Source organism: Priapulus caudatus, unplaced genomic scaffold (assembly GCF_000485595.1).
Source record: "Priapulus caudatus unplaced genomic scaffold, Priapulus_caudatus-5.0.1 Scaffold1607, whole genome shotgun sequence".
Lineage (NCBI taxonomy): Eukaryota > Metazoa > Priapulida > Priapulimorpha > Priapulimorphida > Priapulidae > Priapulus > Priapulus caudatus.
In genome coordinates, this window is record NW_014578668.1 from 22,183 (window position 1) to 38,369 (window position 16,187).

General features: G+C 43.5%; 3 protein-coding genes across 5 annotated transcripts in view; 2 read left to right on the forward strand and 1 right to left on the reverse strand.

Moving 5' to 3' along the window:
* LOC106817142 (NADH-cytochrome b5 reductase 3-like) overlaps positions 1-8,266 on the forward strand; it is a 25,371-nt gene extending 17,105 nt beyond the window's left edge. For 2 of the 3 annotated variants that reach the window (XM_014821791.1, XM_014821790.1), the window contains exons 2-8: positions 334-474; positions 1,859-1,931; positions 2,555-2,673; positions 3,889-4,018; positions 4,450-4,533; positions 5,101-5,286; positions 5,658-8,266. In XM_014821791.1, coding sequence (XP_014677277.1) covers positions 334-474; positions 1,859-1,931; positions 2,555-2,673; positions 3,889-4,018; positions 4,450-4,533; positions 5,101-5,286; positions 5,658-5,830 — 906 coding nt within the window. In that variant the 3' untranslated portion in view covers positions 5,831-8,266. The remainder of the gene's footprint in view (positions 1-333; positions 475-1,858; positions 1,932-2,554; positions 2,674-3,888; positions 4,019-4,449; positions 4,534-5,100; positions 5,287-5,657) is intronic. The other variant, XM_014821792.1, reaches the window with a different exon arrangement.
* LOC106817143 lies at positions 7,638-10,217 on the reverse strand. The gene is made up of 3 exons (XM_014821793.1): positions 9,956-10,217; positions 9,356-9,506; positions 7,638-8,955 (listed from the first exon to the last, which is right to left on the reverse strand). Exons 1-3 carry the CDS (start codon positions 10,085-10,087, stop codon positions 8,780-8,782), a joined length of 459 nt encoding a protein of 152 aa, XP_014677279.1. The 5' UTR covers positions 10,088-10,217; the 3' UTR covers positions 7,638-8,779.
* Positions 10,218-10,307: 90 nt separating this feature from the next.
* The window catches only part of LOC106817141 (sodium- and chloride-dependent betaine transporter-like), a 12,342-nt gene continuing 6,462 nt past the window's right edge, over positions 10,308-16,187 (forward strand). The window contains exons 1-8 of the mRNA XM_014821789.1: positions 10,308-10,794; positions 11,713-11,847; positions 12,132-12,375; positions 13,321-13,453; positions 13,817-13,951; positions 14,466-14,569; positions 14,869-14,993; positions 15,659-15,771. Of these exons, the coding sequence (XP_014677275.1) occupies positions 10,401-10,794; positions 11,713-11,847; positions 12,132-12,375; positions 13,321-13,453; positions 13,817-13,951; positions 14,466-14,569; positions 14,869-14,993; positions 15,659-15,771 (1,383 nt within the window). The 5' untranslated portion in view covers positions 10,308-10,400. The remainder of the gene's footprint in view (positions 10,795-11,712; positions 11,848-12,131; positions 12,376-13,320; positions 13,454-13,816; positions 13,952-14,465; positions 14,570-14,868; positions 14,994-15,658; positions 15,772-16,187) is intronic.

A 16,187-nucleotide genomic window follows, 5' to 3' on the forward strand; every position in this document is an offset into this window, starting at 1 on the left:
TCTCTATATCTCTCTCAATCTGAATCTCTTTCTCTCTCTCTCTGTCTCTCTCTCTCTCTCCCTTTCTCTATATCTCTTTCAATCTGAATCTCTCTCTCTCTCTCTCTCTCTCTCTCTCTTTTTCCAATTCCTTCTCTGTCACGAACTTGAAAATGGCACTTATACACCATTTCCCTTCTACGCGAAACCACCGCTACAGTATGCACTCCTGTCCTCGAAAATCTTACATCTATGGCGCCCCCCCCCCCACGAATGGCCCTCGCATGTAGGTTTCGGCGTACGCGCAGCCGTGGCCCGCATCCTGACGCGTGGCTCTCGTTCGTCGTTCTTCAGGCTGCCCCGCTGCTGGTTGGTGCGGGCTTGCTGAGCCTCGCGGCGTTCGCCGTCGGCTGGTTCGTGACGAGGAAGAAGAAGCCGCTCTACGCGCTCGACGACCCCAACAAGAAGTATCCGTTCAAGCTCATCGAGAAGGAGGTATACTGTTGTCTACGAGTCTTATATACTGTTATATAGCCCTTCTCCTACCTACCCCCCTATGAATGAGCGTGGGGGGTGAAGATGGTGGGGTGTAGAGTGGGACCCGCTTTGCAGCACTGTGTCTGTGAAGATGATTACCGCTGGATATTAGAAGTGCGGCTTTATTTGGCAATTTGTCAAGAAAACGAAAAACCGAGAACTCTGTAATAAAAAGAGTGCGCATTTCTGCCTTTCTTAAACTTGAGTTTACAGCAAGCTCGATTTGTGACATCTGTGCTTTCTCACAAACACTTGGCAACACAAACGAGAGATAAGTGGGGTTTTCCTCTTTAAAACACATGATAAGATTTTCAAGATTTTCAAGATTTCAAGGTTTTTATTTGTGCTAAACGAGGATAAATCAGACAGTGGGAAAATTAAACAGTTATAACTTTGTTAATATAATGCACGGGTATGGCGAAAGGACCTTGCGGTCATCGAGTCGGCCATACACTATAGTTACAGTACATATTACTTTCCAAGACACGATGTTGAATGATATTTACAATACATGACGTGATCTGATGATTACAGCACACACAATCCATCACAATACACGACGTTATATTATATTACAATACACGACGTTATATTATATTACAATACATTACATGACAAGACATTATAATACAATACAACACATTACGATTAGACAACTTTATATACGTATGACATTACAAGACATGATGATATATGATATTTACAATACAAGGCGTGATCAGATGATTACAACACATACAAACCATTACAATACCAGACGTAATACTACCTACAATACATGACGATATATTACGTTACAATTCATGCCATGATATGACATTATACTACATATGACATTATACTACATATGATATTACAATACATGATGATATATGATATTTACAATACATAACGTGATATGACACTACGACACATTGTAACCATACGATAGATTACATTACAAAACATTGCGTAACGTTTCATTACTTTACAATACAATACAATACAATACAATACTGTATACATAAGACAGTGAGATTCATCAATTTCGAATTGCTTAAACATTTATTTACATTCATCTTATGCAACGAGCAACTATTTTGTCAAAATATGATATAGCTAATTAAAAATAAGCCACATAATTCCAGATAATTGAATGAAATCTTTCTCTTTCTTATTGCAAACCACAGAGGAATGCAGTTTTCAATTTACATGACACAAGCTGATCATGAATGCGGTTTTTGCCTTTCACGTTACAAGCGATAGATGAATGGAGATTTTATATTGCGTGTCAAGTTGCAAATGTTGTTTTGTCTTACCTTCTCAAGTAATACATGGTTTCGGTTTTTCTCTTTTACTCTAGATTATTAGTCCCGATTCCAGAAGGTTCCGATTTGCACTCGCCACGGCAGATCACGTTCTAGGATTACCCGTTGGTCAGTATTAGTTCTGCTCGTTTATCGCATTGCCAGGCTTCGATATCGCACTCCACTGCCCACATTATAATGAGAGCAAACCGGTGGTATACATCGTCTTCAGGTTATACTGTAGCGATGCAAATTCATGCGAGTGAAACTTAATTTCGGACGCTTGGATCATAAACTCTTCGAAGAGCACTTAGTATACATGGTAGTAGAATGGCCCTTGGGGTTATTAGCTGTGAGTCATTAGTTTTAAGTCATTAGTCATTGGCCATGAGCCGTCGGAGTTACGGCCATTGGACCCTCACTAAGGAGGGCGGCCATAATAGTATAACGCATGCAGAAATAAAGGAACCAGGAAAGTTGCCAGCCTGCGGGGTGGCGAGGAGTCTAGAGTTTGGAAGCGTGCCATAATGACGCAAGTATACATTAATACAAGTATATCGACCTACATTGTAGGATTATGTCACGTGTCTCTCACCTCGATTTTCTGGAGGAAAATTTGCATTTTTTTCAACTTATGCTGTTACATTGTCTAGATGTTACAAAAGTGATGAGATCACCCTTCAGCTGATGCCGGTCAGTCCATGGGGCTTCACCGCTTATCTGTGGCTAAACTCCCACATTTATCCTTGCAGGTCAGCATATCTACTTGACAGCGAAGATAGACGGTCAGATGGTGATGCGGCCCTACACCCCGGTATCGTCCGATGATGACAAGGGCTTTTTTGACCTTGTCATCAAGGTATGGCCCGAAGTAGGTTATCGCTATTCGTTCTATGCATGAAATGCACTGTCGGGCAGCCTGCGTGCCAATGCTGACGAGGGAGGGAACGAGTGCACAGGCGATTATAATTAATGCGCCCGAGATTAACTGAGCTGTAACATGGTAACGTTGAGCGTGTGTTCTGTGTGGTAGATCTAGTGGTAAATACAGTCTGAATTCGGTTAGCACACGACATGTAGGTCAGTGTTTGTACTGATTCCTTATCCTGTTCTCAGACATTGCAAAGTTTGCTTAGCCCATACTCATCAATTACAGTAACCCAAATTAAATATCTATTTTTGTACCGACAGGTGGCGCCGTAAGTTAATCTTTAATATAATTTGGCTGAGAAAATGCTGTGGCAAATTCAGCTAATTATTTTTTGAAAAAGCTATTCTGCCTGCAGGCATGTGTTTAACGGCAGCTTACAAAACAAATGAAGCATTCACACGTGTGCGTGTGTGTGTGTGTGTGTTGGGAGAAAGATACAAGATGGTAAGCTAAAGCTGATATTGGTAGCATTGGACCCAGAGATGCATGGTTTTGGGTAAAGGACCAAAGCAGAACAAAAAGAAGGCTTGTTGTGCGCGCTATACACTTTCACACGGCAGCATTGGACATTTTTTTTTGCAATAGCCAGCTGGAACGCTTTGCACAGCTTTTCACTTTTTTGTGTTAGTATGGTGGTTGGTGGCACGGATTTTATTTTTGCAAATCAAGCCTAGATTTTTATGTGTTTGCGCACGCTAGCTTTAAACCATACCTAGAAGCAGAAATATGAACATGTATCTAAATTCGCACATTTTAGCATGTAGTGGTAGAACGTCAGCCTTTTCATGTTGCACAAGTTCGTAGTCATTATTTGTCTCATGTGCAGAGCACTAGCTTATTACTATATTCATCTGTTTTCTATCTATTTCCGTCTACTAGGTTCGCGATTTATAGCATAAAATTGCGTTGCAGTAAATGTTGAATGTGTGAGATCAACGTGATTGCATTACTACTCAATGTTGAAATCTGATGAAATCCATCTCATTTTTCGGCGCGTCTTTCACGAGATTTCTGCGTCGCATATTGGCGACGTTGCCGCAAGAATAAATTTTATCGCTATCGTTGCCTCTCTACTTGTGACTGCCCGCTTGCGTTTCCCTTGCTTTCCTGCCGTCACGATGCGATTTAAACCCCGTTAACTACGCCTCTTGCAAGGTCTACTTCAAAGATGTGAACCCCAAGTTCCCTGCAGGAGGCAAGATGTCGCAGTACTTGGACTCGCTCCAGGTCGGGGACTACGTTGACGTCAGGGGACCCAGCGGAAAGCTGATGTACTGCGGACGAGGTAGGGGGCGCTGCGTAACCCTGGTTATGTGTAGGGGGCGCTGCGTAACCGTGGCTATATGTAGTGGGCGCGGCATAACCCGGGGCCTGTAAGTTGGTTTAGAAAATGCGAGTACTGGCTTAGGGTTTAATCCGTGGCCATCAGGCGAGCTCGCGACGCATTTCAATATAAGCGGCAAGTCTAGTTCATCCGATAAATTCCTGCGTTGTACTCGGACAAGTTCAGTTAGCTGTGTCGCAGTGAGTAATCGAGAGAGCGGCGCGCTCACGCCGTCATGATCCACCTCGCAGTAGGCCGCTCTGATCTAACATCGTGTTGGTTGGCGGCGTGGAAGTCCGCGCGCCTGCATGTCGCGTGGCTGGAGGCGTTCGACACGACTCGGCGCATCGTCGTCGACGTTCGTGAACGTTCACCTTGTTTTCATTTCTCAGGTGGATTCAGCGTGCGTGGAGAGAAGGGCAAACCGCGCTACATGATCCACACGCGTAAGCTCGGCATGATCGCCGGCGGGACAGGTGAGAGAGAGGGCGCCGGCGTACGCCCCCGCGGCGCGATCGACGGTCGCGCAGTAGAAACGATCGTAGAGAAACTCGTTTGTAGTTGTTTAGTAGCATACTGCTTTTTTTTTTGTTACTCTATAGAGGCTTAACCTCACGAGTCCGAGGAATCCGATCACCCGTAGTGGTCGCGAATCCACCGTTTGAACGTCAAACGTTCTCACTGTTCATTCGTTTGGTTTCAAAGTCGTTTGGTTCTGCTCAGTCGTGCACTGATTGATGGTAGTGTGCAGTAAAAACAATCATGGCACTATTGCTTTGTAGTCATGCAGTAGTTCAGTAGTATACTGCTCAGTTCTATTCTTCTATACTCTAATCTCTCTTTTTTCTAATCAATCTCCGCGTCACTCAAGCGAATCGCCTTTTCGGTAGCGCCAAGCTGTGCTTCTCGGCAGAAAGCGCACGAATTTCAATCGTGGAATTTCTGAGCGGTCGACTGGGTAGGGGTAAACGAGCAATGCTGAGCAGACTCGATGGATCGGAACGTCGCTGGATTTTGCAGCGAGCTGCCGCTGACTGTTGCAGGTATCACTCCGATGCTGCAGCTGGTGAGACAGATCTTCAAGGACCCGGGAGACAAGACGAAATGCTGGCTACTGTATGCCAACCAGACGGAGGACGATATTCTGCTGAGGAACGAACTGGAGGAGGTGCAGAGAGCGAACCCAGATCGCTTCCACCTGTGGTACACCCTCGACAAGTCGACGGAAGGTGCGCAGCGCTACGATCGCCATCTAGTGGAGCCGCGAAGCGTCAAACGAACATTTTTTTAGTTTTTAAAAACGTGTATAGGAAAACAGTTATTTTTCTTTTATTTTGGGGAAATATTTTTCTGATTTTATGTTTCTGATTTATCGTCGTGAATTATTTCGGTTTATTTTAAAATCTGTGCAACTGTGAAATCGTGTGATAAACAAAACTGATATAAGCCCCATTTACTGCCATGCGTTTAAGCGAGTAAATCAACTTGTGATGTTTTATGTTATGTATATCTGCTAAGTTAATAAACTCCCGATGTTGTCTGTCGTAATGTAAGGTAGCGATTTGTGTGGCCATGACGGTTCTCGCTGTTTTCCACGCAGGATGGCAGTACAGCACTGGATTCGTGAACGCCGAGATGATAGTGGAACACCTGCCGCCACCTGGTGACGACACGCTCGTACTGATGTGCGGACCGCCCCCTATGGTGAACTTTGCCTGCATCCCGAACCTCGACAAGCTTGGTTACGCCGTGAAGAACAGATACTCGTATTAAAAATCTACGAGCGGCCGGGAATCGTGCTGTCGGTCCACGTCTCATGTTTGGTGTGGATCAGTGCCAACAGATGGCGGCACGTGTGGGGGTTTACGGGCCCCAGTTTTAGGTCGAGCGACATTTTTTCCGAGTGAGAAGTCGTGATGGGACGATGTCGTGATGCATGCACTCGTAGGATACAGAAAATAGTAATTCGGCTTTCTCAAATGCAGGTGCTGCTATAAGTTAATGAAGTGTGAACTTGTTTCAAACCCAATAGACTACTGCAGTATATGAGACCTTCTCATGTTCTTTCCTTGATTAGAATTCTGTTTGTCCGAAGGGCTATTGGAGTGGTTCTGTTACACAAGTCCTGTTTGGTATATAATCTGCGAAAATCCCCTATAATATACCAATGACCTGATACACTTTCATCTTAACGTTTATAGACAGTTTTTAAATGATGGATTTTTTAGATTTAAAACCGGTTCGTATTGCCTCAGATAAATTTCATATGTGTAATGTAGTTCCGTCTACCTAGCAAGTGCCTTATAAATGTGAAGCCTGCTAATTATGACACGGAATATATTCGTTTCGCTTACGCTTGTTTAATTTTTACATGGTTTTCTGTTCATGTTACATGTTATACTTATTTAATCTTTGTCTTGTATAATGGACATTGTTATGATGCAATATGATCATGATATTGTTTGGGTTAGTATTGAAATCACGACCCACAGGCGAATATATTCTGCTACAGTAGTTCCGATTTAGTGGGCTACCACAAAGTGTGTACACAACAATATGCGCACACACACACACACACACACACATATATATATATGTATATACATGCATGTATGTATTCATGTGTGTATATATATATATATATATATATATATTACATGCAATTACATACATATATTTGTTAACTTACCTACTGCTATTCAAGAAGTGACTAATGGTTATAAGACCGGTAGTAAGTAGAGTCATTCAGGACTTGGTGATCCTTCGGACGAATGGTGCGAGTGCATGTATTATTAGAACGTTGATGTTTGGACCAGCAAAAACCACTACAAATGATCGGTTATGAAAAAATGTCAAAAAATAGTCGTGTGATCTCGTTGTTTATATATATATATATATATATATATATATATAATTATATATATGTATACTGGTGACAAATTTTAGGGTTAGGGGCAAAGTAAACCCCTGCACTGTGCAGGTGCAAAAACTATCAATGGTTTTCATTGTTAATATTCGCAGCTGCGCCGGTGTAGATAGCACCCATTCACTAATTTATTGAGACTCGGTAGCGAATTGAAGTGTCATGACCAGTGACTTGCAATCTTATGAGGTGTAATGTTTGGGAGGTAACTGTGCATGAAATGCACACTAACAACGCGCACAATCATCGTGTGTGATGGTGATGAAAACTGCCGTGGCATATGATATGTGGTAGTGCACCGATACATCTTGGTCTACACAGTGTGTGTGACGTTACAGTTTTATCGTGGAGTATGTTTCCCTCGAGAGTAGAGAGCTTATGTGTGAGGAGATAGAGTGTCTAGGTAGGTACTCTCTTAAGTGAATAAGTGTGTGAGTAGTCTGTCTGCACGAAAAAAAAAGGAAAATGTTACGTTGTTGTGACGCGTGATTCGGACACAGTCAAGGGCAGCTGACATATCAGCAGGACACGTTTCGTGATCTGCGCTTTCGCGATCGCACGCGAGTATCGATCGTCCACCGTATGCACCCACGGGGTTGCTGCGCTCGCCCCGATTGTGTCAAACGTCTTGCCACCAAGTGCCAGTCTTTCGTCGCCCCGTATGTCGTGCGATTTTGTAAATCGAAAGATCTCAGTTGAGAATGCGTGTGTGGGTGTGTTTGTGTTGACTCGGCAGCATTCGTGATGTTTGACGATCAGTTGACATGTGGAATAAAAAAAAAAGGTGATAGGGGCATGTGACGTACTGGTCGGAATTGGGGCATTTGTAATCGTGTAACAGGTGGCCGGGGGAAATCAGATTTCCTGACTTGCACAGTAGATTTAGGGATCACGTGTATTGGGTTAGGGTTAGGACTAGAAACATTACAAGTGTAAGGAGTGTAAACTGTTTTAGTACAGATATGTGACAAGATGAATCATTGTTAATGGTAGGAAATGTGCTCAAATAACCAACCACCTATAATATGATTCTAACTTGTGAGTATTCTAGATGTAGACAACTAAACTACTGCATCATTTTTATAATGTGATAGGTGCCATATGTATCCACTAGGGACCAAAAAGTCAGGATTTAGGACCTGGAATGTATTGTCTGTAGATTTTACTAGGAAAACGCCACCGTGTAGAAGCAAGCACCAAGGCTAGTTACTAACGTAGTATAATTAACACGACTGCTGCATAGTTCCCCCTCCCAAAATAAATAAAGGAAATTGCTTGTGACTGGATTTGTCTTTTTTTCAAATTGTTATCTTTTTAAAAACGACTTGCTCTATAATATACCATACCCATCACTGCAACAATAAAACGTGCATAACTACTCTCAGTAATTTCAGTAAGTAAGTATAATACTGTGTATTCACTATGTTTTAGTAAGTGTTAAATACTACATGTAAAAAGTTTGCTAATTTTTTGATAATTGACGAAATTTTCTGCAATGCTCAACACATAAATACAGCATCATAGCATATCGCATGATGACACCCTTAAAGGATTACTATTACAATTAGCATTCCAGGAGTGGGTCATTAAGAAAAAATTACCATTTGCTGTGCTCATTTTTACAACTTTCCACAGGTACAGACAATTAAAATGACCGTTTCGAGGAAACATTAGCTCACACGATTTTGGCTGATCATGCATTCGGTTGGGTATTAGGATATATAACCACAAAGCGACAAAAGGTTTTCCACTAGCCGGGCGGTCCTTGCTATACAGCACTGCAAGCTGCGGCGACATTGTCAGATGATTACGCTTCCACTTTTGCTCGTCACGCTGTCCGTGAGCGTGAAGTTTCCGCGTGGCATCACTTCCTCCGGACGACATGACGACGGTTCCTTGTGCGTGACGCCGTGCGAGGACAGCCTGGTGATCCTGTACTCCGACGGCCGCATGATGAAGGAAGCCGCGATGAGTGCTGTCGTGCGAGAGACGCGAAACACGGTAGATTAGTGATCGCAGAGCTGGCTCTGTCAAACATTTCCCTATGTGATGCAGCCTAGCTTCCTCCTGCAACTGGTTCTAGTTGCAGAATGAACGGCTAAAGGTTGATGTAGAGATTATCCTGTACGGCTACATCTTAGTGTGTCTATGGTGATTATTGTAAAGCAATTATTATTTCTGCAAGATTTCGACGATAATTCTAACATGTACATGACTGTGGTGTTGTTTTTGACCAAAATTGATAGAATGTACTTTGATTGAATATTTAGTGAATTATTTAACCAATCCTCTCTGTATAAGCGACTATTTTGCTCGCTCCACCCCTTCACGTCTTTGTGACAGCGACACGAACACTCGTGCACATGGATAGTTACATTCACAGCATGACTCGCAGCTCTCCTCCCTATGTCGTTCGCACAGCGTTCCTTCCAGCTCTGTTATAGGAGGAGTGTCAACACATGAACGATGCCTGCTGGGAGAACCTCCCAATTGCTGGCGTTGTTTTAGATGCTCCTCAAAAATATCCTGCAACCAATGAACCATGACATAGCATAGTCATACATAGTCATAAGCCATATATTCTATATTAGACTATTATATCTATATTCTATTTTATTCTCTATATTATATTCTATATATATATTCTCTTATATTCTATTATATTCTCTAATATATTCTATTATTGTTTTAATACAATCATAATATTCGTCTACGGTACTGTAGTATGTAATTGTAAGTCATAAAAAGTCTATAGCCTTAGGTTTAGGGAAGAAGATGAGTAACGAAGTCGAAGAATACACGAGACGACGCATTTCTGGCGATGCAGTTTTAGACTTTTAGTATTATTAATTTTGTAGATTATAACTTAATTATCACCCTCATATATGCATAATGATCATTGTGTAATAAATAAATAATCACTACTGTCGCATATCAATGATCATTTCCCAGATTAAAGAAGTACCGTAGGCTACCTTACTTGGCCTTCTTGGCCGCTGACAAAAGTTGTCGGGTATGTACACAGTGTCAGTAGTTCTATCTGAGTCTGCCAGTGATACAATCACGGTTGGGAATACTTCGTTCCTTTTGGACTGGCCACAACCCATTACCCATTCCTCGTCTTAATGTTTTAACCTACAGCTAAGACATCTCGTCTATGTCACACAGTCACAATATGATTGAACTGTGCAACCTCAGTCAGTATGCGACCAATGAGTGAGTAACCTAGGTAACGACAACAAAACTTGTCAAAGAAGTTCTACTGTTTCTCACTAGAATAGCATTCTGGGATATAAAAGTTTTTACGTCAGACCAGGTGGTGTCTGTGTCGTCGTTGTTGTGTTTCCGTTCGTTTGCGCGCTGTACAAATGTGCATTTTATTTCAGCACTGTGTACTTATATTTATAATCAACTGACAGCATGACAGATTCTTGTACTTTCCTAAGTAATCGGTTGCAGTTAGAACCAGTACCGAGTATCGGTGATGAGTGTTTCTGTTCAGACGAGGAGAACTATATGACGCTGTCACCTGGCATGCCCGTGTTCAAAACTAGCGATGGCACTATTCGTTCTCTGGCAGATCTCAAAATTGGAGGCTTGGCATCGTTGGCTTCTAACAAGAACAAACAACTGAAACCCTTAATGAACCGCAGACCGTCGGACATTGGCGACGGATGCGATTATGTCATCGTCACTAAGAGATTGACACGGACGAGCGAGAGCAGGGTGAAGTTTGTGTTCTCGTGCTTGGCTTACGGGCTAGGTTTGGGAAACGTATGGAGGTTTCCGTACATGGCATACAAAAGTGGAGGAGGTTAGTTGTGCGTTGTGTTAGTAACGAAATAATATTATATTTAGCAGTGGATCTGTGGAGGCTGCCATGGGGTCAGGTCCTTTTTTCTTTCGACCTTCCTTCCGACTTCCAGATCCCCTGAACCACACCCCTGTCTATCACCCGAGCATTAACAATTGATAACACAGCCACCAAGGGAATTTTGCAGTGTTCTCAAAGAGATATAATAGTGAACTAGTGCATACGATGATTTTGACTTGTTAATGATGTTACCCGTAACCCATCGGTGTTCAGTATTTCTGAGAGCTATACTGCATATGCCTGATCCAGCCAGATAACACATGAATCAGCACATTTTTATTATGTCCATGGCATTCGATGAAATGTATTAATTGTGGTTAATTATGAAGCAGCATCACTGAGAATTAATGCATTTTGCTTTAACAATGTTGGTATTTAATTATGTAGCTGTCTATATAGATGGTAATTAAGTGTACCGAACTTTGTCATGGTAAGCTTAATTTCAGATATGCTGTGTAGTAGTAGGAGGGTAATGCTATATCTTGTTTGGATGGTGATTGTAGATTGCAAGTTAAATGCTCTATATAGGCTAAGCCCTTGTCACCACATAAGATAAACTGATTATTATCTATACTGGCTCACCATTGGCATGTGGGTATACTGTAGATGTGTTCTAATTTACAAATATGATCATGTTTTACTAAATATACGTGCACGCACGCGTGCATGCACACACATACACATCGCATTCGTTAATTTAGTTTTCCTCATCACAAAGTCTTTACTGAACAGAATGTGATATAAGCTCACACATAATTTTATATGCCAAAAATCTGCATGGGTCTGTCCAACCTAGCTACCTTATATTGACGTACATTCATTCACAGATGCTCTTGATATGTGTTATGTTGACCACAGGAGCATTCTGGATAGCATACGTCGTGGTTCTGCTGCTGTGTGGTGTGCCATTGTTACTGATGGAGATGGCTGTCGGCCAGCACACAAGACACGGACCTATCTATGCACTCAAGAAACTGACGCCCATGTTTAAAGGTTTGTATATAGCTCAAAGTCAGGATGAAATAGCAGAAAATGTGCTAGACAATGTTGTAGATCGATTATGTGTGTACTGGTGCAAGAGAGAGGGAGGGAGTTAGGGAAGGAGGGAGAGAGGGAGGTGGGAGGAAATGAAAGAGAGAGAGAGAGAGAGAGAGAGAAGGGGGAGGTAGGGAGGGAAGGAGGGAGGAAGTGAGAAAGGGGAGAGAAAGACAGAGAGAAAGAGACTGCCACCCTTCTCCCTCTCACACTTCCCTCTCTCACGATTCGCTCGCTTGCAGGCGTCGGGCTGGCGTCGACGATCGTCTCGTGCGTGATTGCTGCCTACTGCAGCGTCGTCATGGCGTGGGCCCTCGCCTCGATGATCACCTCCTTCCACCTCGACGAGATGTGGTCGGCGTGCGAGATGGAGTGGAGCTCGCTCGGCTGCTTCAGCGACTTCGTAACCACGACGACGGCGGCCGGGAACGTGACAACGACGCCGGTTAACGCGACGCTCGTGCCAGTATCCGTCGAATACTTCCAGTAAGACGGCGCTCGGATTTCGCTATGACCTTTGCCCCTGACCTTACTTGGCGTGGTGAAGGCGTGAGTGCAGGGTTAGGATTTTGCCACGGCACGGAATCGAAGTGCCAGGGTTGACCTTCTCCTTCACTTGCCACGTGGTGACGGCACGTGTGCTGGGTTCGAATTTTACCGCGGCACAGAAGCCAGCTGCAGTGGTTGCTTATTTGTCGTAGTGTGCTGGCGCGTGTACCCAGGGCTTGAATTCTACCGTGACACTGACTGCAAGTGCCGTGGCTGCCCTCTCAGTACATGCTCCACTAAGGCTGCCTTATGCCGTATCCCTCCTTGCTGTTATCTTGAATCTCATGTAGTATATATGCATCTCTATTTTGCACATAAAGCTATACTAAAAAATGGCTTTATTAACCTATTTATTGATTGATAGTTGTATGCCTCGTTGCCCCCTCTCGCTTTCCATCGTGCCCTGAAAAGTCTGGTTAAACCGAAAGCAACATTTGCCTTGCCTTAAACATTTAAATTTGACCCCTGGTAAGAAATATTTGAGTGCAAGTGCAAGTTCTATGCGCGTGTCTGTGTTTGCGGGCTGTCCAATGTGCAAACATTTTGTGAGATGGTAACCATGATAAGGATGTGTGGGGCCAAAACTAGTGTCAGTAGCAACATATAGTATAGCTAGCAACCGATCAGTGCATGTAAATGCACATGTTTACTGTGAGGAGCACTTCATAAAAGAGATATGTTTTATTATGTTCTCCTGATACCAGGATAATTAAAGTTTTTTTTAATGAAATGGTTGAGTGTCTTGTTCTTAAATCGTTTACTACAAATTGCATGCTTCGTGCGGCGATATCAATTCGTGCATGTTTATAAATATGATCCTATAAGTTTCATGCAATATTCCATGTTTTCGTAAGCTTCTCTGCGTTGGTTTCTTCTTTACAGGAGGAGAGTTCTTAAACAGTCTGGAGGGTTCACGGACATTGATAGCATTGTGTGGGAGCTGGCCTTACTCACCATGTTTGCCTGGATGTTTATATTCTTTAGCACGTGGCGTGGTGTGAAGGCAAAGGGCAAGGTAGCGTTTATCACCAATACCCCCTCTCCCCATGTCGGTATTCTCATGTCAACATGTCATCCTACTTTAGCTGACTGTACTTTACCTTCTTAATTATCACCATTCTTAGATGCCCCCCGGGGGCCTAATATTTGTGATGTTGCATCATAATATTTTGTCACTGATAGTATTTCCAAGTGTTTTTAATGCATTACGTAGTTCTACGGCTATGCAAAGAGCTTATAATGATAATCTCTTTGTATTTATAATTATCATTATATGCTCTTTGGCTATGTAAAGGTTGCATGTGCGATGCAACCCAACAAAGCTAACGTTATCCACAGCGGAGATTATAACAGCCGTTTCTCGTCGTTAATTTTTTAGAGTCTGTACATAATGACGACGATGCCGTGCATTCTATTGCTCGTACTTCTCCTGCGTAGCCTCGCGTTGCCGGGCGCCTACAATGGCCTCGTCTACTTCTTCTCCCCCAGCTGGGAACAGCTGGCCGATTCCAAGGTGAGAGAGTGCAAAGTACGACAGGACAAAATAAGTCGGCATGTGAATTTTTTTACAGTTTTGGTTTGATTGTCGGAGTGCAAGTGCGGCAGTACGTATAATAAGTTAGCGTGTGAATTTTTTTACAGTTTCGGTTTGAGCTTTTTGGCAGTACGTAATAAGTCCGTGTCCGATGTTTTTTCATGGTCTCCGTTTGGACTTTTTTGCAAAACGCAACCTGACACGAACTATTTAGAATGGTGCATTGCACTTGCCGAATACAAAAGCGAGGCTTGGCTGTATGAAGAATTGTACATGGGTGGCACAATACAGCAGCTACATAGATGTACACATGGATTGCTGATATACAAATACACCGGGGTCATATAAAGTGAGAATTTCGAACAGTCATCCCGATTGTTTTCGTATTTTCCCAAGTATTACATTACTTAGTGGTATTAGTCATATTCAGCATGTATTGGGCATATTTTAGCATGTATTGGACTAGTGTAGTAGTTGATGTCTTTCTCACCAGGTGTGGCTGTACGCAGCGGCGGCGCAGCTCAACAGTGTCGCCCTCGCCTGCGGGTCGTGGATCGTGATATCCAGCTACGAAGATTACCACAACAACATATACAAGTGAGCATCTCTCGTCATTACGGCTATCGCTCGTTTTTGCACTGTAATGAATCGTTGGGGTTATAAGTTTGTGAGTGTTGTTTTCAGCATGGGTCGAATTCTACACCCAAAATCTGGAAGGCGTGTTTGGCCCACGCTGTTTTCGATGGCTGGCCCTATTTTGAGGTTTAGAGACATGGCAGGGATTCTGGTAGTTGAGACACTCATCGGCATTGTGTTCCACGCTATGTTTAAGAGACACGGCAGGGATTCTGGTAGTTGAGTCATTCATCGGCATTGTATTCCACGTTATGTTTTAGGGACACGGCAGGGATTCTGGTAGTTGACACGATCGCCAGCCTGGTCGTCGGGGTAACCATGTTTGCTACGCTCGGTTTCATGGCGGAAACGATGGGACAAGATATAGACACCGTAGCCCCGAGAGGTGGGTTAGTAACGATGTGTGAGAGGTGGAGGCCTCGACCAGCTCTGTGGCGAACAAATTCACTGCACCATCCCCTGTAGATTCAATCGGTTCATTTTTCGACGCCAAAGTTAGTGATGTACTAATCTTGTAATAAAGCTAAAAGTTATGAACGACGCGACAGGCGCTTATACAGTCATATAACACTAATGTCTATCAGTATCAGAGTAGCTGGAAAATCGTTATATCGCTTTTAAGTGCATGCACCTCGTAAATTTGTGATGCGGTTGACAATCGTAATCAGACGCACCTATGAACTACATTTAGTTGTAATGGTACCAGCTGATAATAACGCTCATAGGGTCTATGTCTCCCTGGGTACTGCCGGAACGTACCCTGGTACTATCTAATATGGTTAGGGTTAGGGTTGGGGTTAGGGTTAGGGAGTAGGCGTAGGCGACTCCATAGACTCGTTAGTGGAGTAGGCGAGGTACGGTCCGGCATATTAGATAGTACCAGCAGAGCATATAAATCACGTTGATTTATATGCTCTGGTACCAGGGTACGTTCCGGCAGTACCCTGGGGGACATAGACCCTCTCAGCGATAATAACAAGAAGACTGTAACCGCTGGCTGGAGTTTTAGATGAAGAAGGTCGTAACCGGTTGTTGGCTTCCTCTGTGCAGATCCGGCGGTCGTGTTTGAGGTCTTCCCCGTGCTCTTCCGAACCATGTTCCTCCCCTCTCTCTGGAGCTTCCTCTTCTTCATCACCGTCATCTACCTTGGAAAGGAAACTCAGGTGAGGTTTGAGGGAGTCAGACATTTCATGCAGGTGTGGTTTGAGGGAGTCAGACATTGCATGCAGGTGTGGGTTGAGGGAGTCAGACACTTCATGCAGGTGTGGGGAGGGAGAAACCAGGACATTTCATGTAGGTGGGGGGAGGTAAACACCAGGACATTTCATGTAGGTGTGGTTTGAGGGAGTCAGACATTTCATGCAGGTGTGGTTTGAGGGAGTCAGACATTTCATGCAGGTGTGGGGGAGGGAGAAACCAGGACATTTCATGTAGGTGGGGGGAGGTAAACACCAGGACATTTCATGTAGGTGTGGTTTGAGGGAGTCAGACATTTCATGTAGGGGGGGGGAGGTAAATACCAGGACATTTCATGTAGGTGTAGGGGGAGGTAAACACCAGGACATTTCATGTAGGTGTG

Coding starts and splice junctions, on each gene's coding strand:
- LOC106817143 (XM_014821793.1), bottom strand. CDS start 10,087: ATGGGTTGTGGCCAGTCCAAAAGGAACGAAGTATTCCCAACCGTGATT. Junction 9,507..9,955: donor GGCCAAGAAGGCCAAGTAAG/GTAGCCTACGGT, acceptor CATTGGTTGCAG/GATATTTTTGAGGAGCATCT. Junction 8,956..9,355: donor CTGCGAGTCATGCTGTGAAT/GTAACTATCCAT, acceptor CTCGCACGACAG/CACTCATCGCGGCTTCCTTC.